This window comes from Sardina pilchardus, chromosome 23, assembly GCF_963854185.1.
Source record: "Sardina pilchardus chromosome 23, fSarPil1.1, whole genome shotgun sequence".
NCBI lineage: Eukaryota > Metazoa > Chordata > Actinopteri > Clupeiformes > Clupeidae > Sardina > Sardina pilchardus.
In genome coordinates this window covers 24684855-24691483 of record NC_085016.1, presented here as the reverse complement: position 1 = coordinate 24691483, position 6629 = coordinate 24684855, and the positions used below count along the sequence as shown (strand labels likewise).

General features: G+C 46.3%; 1 protein-coding gene across 1 annotated transcript in view; it reads left to right on the top strand.

Moving 5' to 3' along the window:
• The first annotated feature begins 746 nt into the window (after nt 1-746).
• The window catches only part of pth2rb (parathyroid hormone 2 receptor b), a 38416-nt gene continuing 32533 nt past the window's right edge, over nt 747-6629 (top strand). Inside the window, exons 1-3 of the mRNA XM_062527572.1 lie at nt 747-855; nt 2083-2182; nt 6256-6366. Of these exons, the coding sequence (XP_062383556.1) occupies nt 796-855; nt 2083-2182; nt 6256-6366 (271 nt within the window). The 5' untranslated portion in view covers nt 747-795. The remainder of the gene's footprint in view (nt 856-2082; nt 2183-6255; nt 6367-6629) is intronic.

Here is a 6629-nt window from a genome sequence, read left to right as displayed (position 1 = left end):
GCCGGAGTCGAACAGGGTTTAATTTCAGCACCAAGGATAGTTCTCAAAGATGCTCAAAGAGTCTTTTGAAATCAGCGTCCTCGGACAGAGTTATGTTTAGCTAGTGCTTCAAGGACAAGAGTTTAAAGAACTGAAACATCAATTCCTCATTCAATGCGTCCCCAAGCTAATCGATTAACACAAGGGGAAAGTGCCACGGCGGTATTTCATGTCACCCAACAGCCTCGTCAGACACTGGTTATTTTATATTTGAAAGGCAACGGACATCAGTGGCTGTGGATCTCCGGAGTTAAATTGTTGCGTTGAGGAAGATCTCGGTGTGTCTGCGAGAGACTACACATGTGCCATTACGCTCTCTTTAAATACTAGTGTGACTCTACTAAGCGCAATGCTGAGGCAAATGCGTGTTTACCGCGTGTTTTTGCGTTTTGTCTCGTTTGTCTTTTTCACGGGGATTTGCCTTTTTTGAGACCGGAATTGGTTTGAAAACTTCTCCTGGTCAAGTTTACGAACGGAATACTGCTTCTCTGGATAATTCACTGATCTTGCTGGACACATCAACGGCTTTTAACCTCGGTTACATTTCTATTCGAATGCCAATGTTAGACGGTTTTCTATCTTTTGGAAATGTGACGAAAACGAATGGACATCTCCTTTTTATTTCGTTGCTTTGCACAAGTTTTAAGCAACCGTAATGGTATTTTTCGGAAAATCAATCGTTCTACAGTGGGCATCCCAAACGCTGCCATCACTCAACAGTAATTTCGTAAATTCTGCATCACTAAATGCATAGATATGTCACTGCTGTACATCTTTTTAAAACTCACCCTGTGTGGGATCTATGCCGATGCTCAAGTAAGTGCAAATTCCTTTCCTCTAAATTACTTCACACATTAAAAGTAGGCTAGCCTATTTTATGAATGCCTTGTAGTTTTGATGACACATGCGACCTTTCACTCACTACCACTATATTCTCAGGCTAGACGTGAACAAGGCGTGAAGGTAATTTCCTGTATCATTAGCTTTCCTAAGATAAGCCTAAATTGTCAAGAAAGAAAACGAATGACTTTTCAGCTAGTGAGCGGATCAAAAGGAGCGCTCATTAATACTAGGTGGTTGGGTTAATTGGCTATGTGGCCCTATTCTCAGTCTGTCCACTGCTGGAAACCTACACCAGCGCCCATGTGTATAATCCTAACGCCTCCGACCTGACCTTTGAGCCTGGCTTTCCTAGCATTCCCTTTTCTCGGGCTCCATGGTGTTGTAGTTTGCTGTCATATTACTTGTGAGATCCCAGGTCTATCTAGGACCTGTAATCCCATTTTAATGAAGGGATTAGTCGTATCATTTGAAGTGTTTGACAGATAGTTCAGTCAGCAATACATCCAACCGGTCGAGAAGTGGTGCTCAAAGAGAATTCTGGTGTGATATCTTCCTCTTTTATTTATCATTATCACCAGAGTTTCACCAAAGTACTACATGCTGCTAAACATAATTCACGAAACGCCAAACCCGTGTGTTCCTGCTGAATTTCTTCAGTGCACTAGATAAAGCTCATTACAACGGGACAATATGTAATTTGCGCCTCCATTCGCGCCCTGGGGGAGCGCGCGCCTCTCTGTGAGACTGATGTCTAAAAAAGCCATTTAATCTAGATCACTGATCCCTGCATAATAATGATAATAACAGCGTGATTTCACACCGAGATACCAAAACAAATACGCGTGTCAAGGGACCCACCTTAAGTCTGTTAAAGCATTAAATAACAAACTCTAGCTGTAGGGGGGAAAAAAACCTCGGGGGTTGTTTGTGTGTGTACTGTATAAATATGTATTATTTGGAATGCATCAAACAGCTCACCCTAGATAGGTGCAGGCAATTGTCATTCCATACAACAAGGAAGCCTTCCTGTGCTGTGCTTGTGAGTTTGCTGTTGTTTGTCTTGACTATCAATGATTCATTCATATAGTTAGTCTTTGGTAGGCAGTGCACAGACTGGTTGTGACTGTGTATGTAATGAGTCTGTATGGTCAGTTCGCCCTCTGGTCAGCACTGTGTTGACCACAGGTGTCCTTTTCGCAGGTGGATGGTGATGGATCCCTCACGGCCCAGGAGCAGATCTACCTTCTCTACGAAGTCAAACTCCAGTGTCAGCACAACATTTCAGCGCACAACCCCGCCGGTCAGCCAATTTTCTCTTTCTCTCTCTGCTGTGATTCTTGTACAGGCCCCTCTCCAAAAATGGTCTGTTTTGTCAGGAAGGGAAATAAACATGCTGGCAAATCAGGATTGCAGTAGAAATGTTTCAAATGAATAGAGGCTTTCCCCCTCCACAACAACACTTCACTGCAGTTAAGCTTTTTTTCTGAGCAATAGACACTTTTAACAGACTTTTGACAGACCTTTATAGTCTGGTTACGTAATATGAATATGTAATGTGGGGAGCAGTTTGGGCCGCTCCAAACACACTTTGCATGGATTTCCCTGCTTTGATGTGAGAGAGTGTGCAACCCAAACCCAAATGTGTTCCCCTCCCCCTCTGTGACCTGCTGATAAGACTCCCCGCTATGGGCTGAGATTGGAAGCCAGATTGCTGCTTGACGAAGAGGGGGACTCAGTGAGTGAGTGAGTGGATGAGTGGGAATTCACTGCAGAGCTGAATCAATTGCATAGGCAGCAAATCTTCTTGATACCGATGTTCTCCTCCTCCTCCTTCTCCTCTCATCTCCTCTCTTCTCTCTCTTTCTTGCTCTCTTTCTCACTCGCTCACCCTGCTGTCTCAGTCTCTCCCCTCATCGCTCACTCTCTCTCTCCACCTACTTCTCTTCCTCTCTCTCCACCTACCTCTCTTCATCTCTCTTTCTCGCACTCCCCTCTACCTCTCTCTCTTTTTCTCCCTCTTTCTCTCACACAAACACTTCCCCCTCTCTCCCTCTCTCTGATACACACACACAAACACTTTCGTCTCTTTCTCTCCCTTTCTCTCTTTATTTCTCCCTCTATCTCTCTTATACACAAACACTTCCCTCTCTCTCTATCACCCTCTCCCCTCTCTCTCTCTCTCTCTCTCTCTCTCTCTCTCTCTCCCTCACTCTCTCTCTCTGTCTGAATCTGCGCCAGCTCTAAACTCCCCTCTCTGCCTCTGGGCGCCATCCCATTTTTAGCTCCTGCATTCATATAATCTTCCCAATGTCTTCCCACTCTCTGCTACAGTCCTGCTCAGCTTCACGGATCAAAACAATCTTATTTTCTCTGGTCCGTCTGCAATTTCGGCGCCTATTGAATAAACCGAGAGAGAGAGAGAGACCGAGAGTCCGAGAGAGAGAGAGAGAGAGAGAGAGAGAGAGAGAGAGACCGAGAGAGAAAAAGAAAAAAAGGGGAGCAGGAAAGCGCAGATGCTCTAAAAGGGCTGACTTTGTGACATGCACAGCCGTAATTAATTTTTTTGTCCGGCTCCCATCATCCGAAGCCCTTTGGCTCCCATTGGCCATACAGCTGTCCCCCCTTTTCATTCTGAATAATTGCTTTATTTTTTCTCCACTCCGTGTTAATTCGCCAAAGTGCTTTTATTCTGCGGCTGGCTGTGACACACCTCCTCTTCGCGGAACATGTTTGTGTGTTGTTCCTGGGAACAGAGCAAACATCTGATGCCGGTAATGAACGTGGGGCTTGGCTTCCCCTCTGAGCCATCACCTGTTGATGGGTCTTCATTAAGGCCCTCCGTATCCTGCCAGCCGACAGCGCACGCGGGTCAGGTGACGCACCTTTGTTTGGCGGGATAATGGAGCGAGTCTGACGTAGGAAGGCACCAAAAAACTCAACGCCCGGCTCAGTTCTGTCAGGCGTAATTTGTTCCACTCGTTGGCGGCCCTAACGCCGGGAAAAACTAGGCGCGCGTGTGTGTGTGTGTGTTCGACGCGGTATACCGAAAGTGATTCATTCTGCCGTGAGTCACTCGTGTCAAACTCGACAGTGTGTAAATATGCAATTAGCATTTTAAGCAGTGGCATTGTCAGGCAGAGGAATGATGGGAAATTGTGAATTAATTACAGGCACAACAAAGATCCCTGCTCATTCAAATCCAGCGTTTCCGTTTCACTTTATGATCCCTGAGCTCACACACCTCTGTTTGACCCCCCACAGCTCCACCAGATCATCCTCAAGCCCAGATGACTCGTGGAAACCGCTTCTCTGGTTAATAGACTACATGAACCAAAGACTCTTTCTGTACAGTCATTTATTTCTGGTTGGAGCGTTAAATGTGTGGTAACACCATCTTCTGTTGTATTCTGTTCCTTACATCTTCACTCCGACACTAAAGACCTTGTTTGCATGATAATAACAATTTTAACACACGCATAAATCCTTCTTTATCGTAACATGCTGGTTGTACCTGGTGAAACACCCAACCGGGTCTCTGTAGACACTAATTGCATTTACAACAGCGGCAGGTTCAAACACACTTGGCTCCACCGGAAACAAACGAGCACATAGAGAGCCTTTCAAGCATGTCGGCCATTAAATGTGTGGGGGTAGTGTGCTAGCTAAGGAGTTGGGCTGGCATGCGGTGCAGTTGAGTTGGCAGAAAAGTTGTGGGTTAAGGCCGGGACACACCAACCCGATAATCGGTCATCAGACAGTCGGGGGCGGTTGGGGAGTCCAGTCTGTTTGGTGCCATCGCCAGTCGTTGTCGGCATCGGAGTTAGTTTTGGCCAGTTTTGGCTGACTTGACATGTAGAGTTGACCAGTGGCTGTCGGCCTCAATGACCAATCTGATTGGTGGAGTCCTAACCCTTCGAAACATCTCGGACCATCGATAGGTAGCAAAGGACTTCATTTAAACTTACCATTAGCCCTAAATTCTGCAATGTAAGTTTTGAACCCATTTTGAAAAACATTCCTATTTTTGCTAGAACTAGGTTTCTGACCGTGTGTTATTTCAGGTAAGTTCCCATTCACTTTTCGTTTGCTATGCTGACATTAGCTAGCCATACTGCTTTTTTGCCGACGGCCGGCCGTCGGGTTTGTGTGTCCCGGCCTTTAGAATTCGGACTGCCACAACTTTCTAGGCTGGGTCAACCCTGCTTGATCTGCCGGTGATTTGGATTTCGTCCTGCAGCTCAGGCTGCAACCTGCACATCTATCTCTCCTGTTTCCTGTGCACATCTTTTGGGTCCAATCACAAACTAGCTTATCCAAAAGGCACACCTATCGTTGGTCTGATTGATTGAAGGACTATCCAAAAGTGAGTCATTTGAACTATGGCCATTGATCACGCCTCTTGTGCAGTAATTAGTCCAGACTAATGTTCAATTTTAAAAGATTTAGCTCAGTCTGCATGGCGATAGCCAGACAAACCGCACTGCCCTTGAGGCAAGGCACTTAATCTCCAGTTGTTCTGGGGTGAATGGCCTTTGTAAAAATTGACGTAAGTAAGTCGCTTCGGACAAAAATGGAGGAGTCAAGTTAGCTGAAAGATTGCAGAATAGAGGACCCTCTGGGATCCTTTTATCCAAATGGAGGAGGGTGGGGGGTTGGTGGTGGCCGTTTTGAGAGGGAGAGAAAAGCTGTAGTGAAATTGGCTGATCGCTCCTACTGCCGAGTGATCTGAAAAGTCATTCTGCTCAGTGTCTTTCGAGGGGTGTTAGGGTCTCAGAATTCCTCTGTCGCGGGTCGGATCGATGAGCGAGTTTCAAAGGAGCGCTGCCCTTTCCTTACTCGTGCACTCAGAGGGTCGATGCCTCGTCGGGCCGCCACTTACCGCCGGGCAGCACAAAGGTGTCGGATCAATGAGCCTCGGACAGGAAGCTGTACCGAGGAGGCGAGTGGGTGTCCCCGACTACGCCCATGGGCACTCGAACTCTCGCCCCGCCAGCCATTGATCGGAAACAATTCAGCTGCACTTCCCCTCAATTTAGCCAGACACGTGGGATCTGCTTGTTTGTCTGATTTTTCCCTGTCTGTCTCTCTCTCTCACTGTGTCTCTGCGGTGGGGGTGGAGGGGTGGCCTTGAGGTTTTAATATGGTTTCAATATTGGTTTTATTTTGACTGATAATAAAAGAAACTTAAAAGTCAAGAAGTCTGTCTGTCTCTCTCTCTCTCTCTCTCTCTCTCTCTCGCTCTTTCCCTCTGTCTCTGTCTCTGTCTCTCTCTCTCTCCCTCTGTCTCTGTGCCTGTCTATCTCCCTCTCTGTCCCTCTGTCTCTGTCTGTCTCTGTCTCTCTCTCTGTCGCTCTCTCCTATCGCCAAACCCAGATGATGTCTGTCCTCCCAGCTGGGATGGAGTCATCTGTTGGCCTCAAGGCGTCCCGGGGTCGGTCACCAAAATCCCGTGCCCCAGCTATGTGTACGACTTCAACCATAACGGTACGTAAATCCCGTGTCCCAGCTACATGTTCAACTTCAACCATAATGGTGAATCCCAACATGTATACCTTTGTACAGCTTATGCAATTAATCACTTTTTTTCTCTTTAAAACAAAAAGAAAAACGTTTTGAAGCGATAAAGTACCACTCAAGTAAGATTTGAAAATAGGATATTATGTATAAAGCCTCACATTTTTTTTCTGTTATCTTCAAGGACAGATTTGTTTCCCTACCTTTAAGCTCTGACCACTTGGTAATATTTC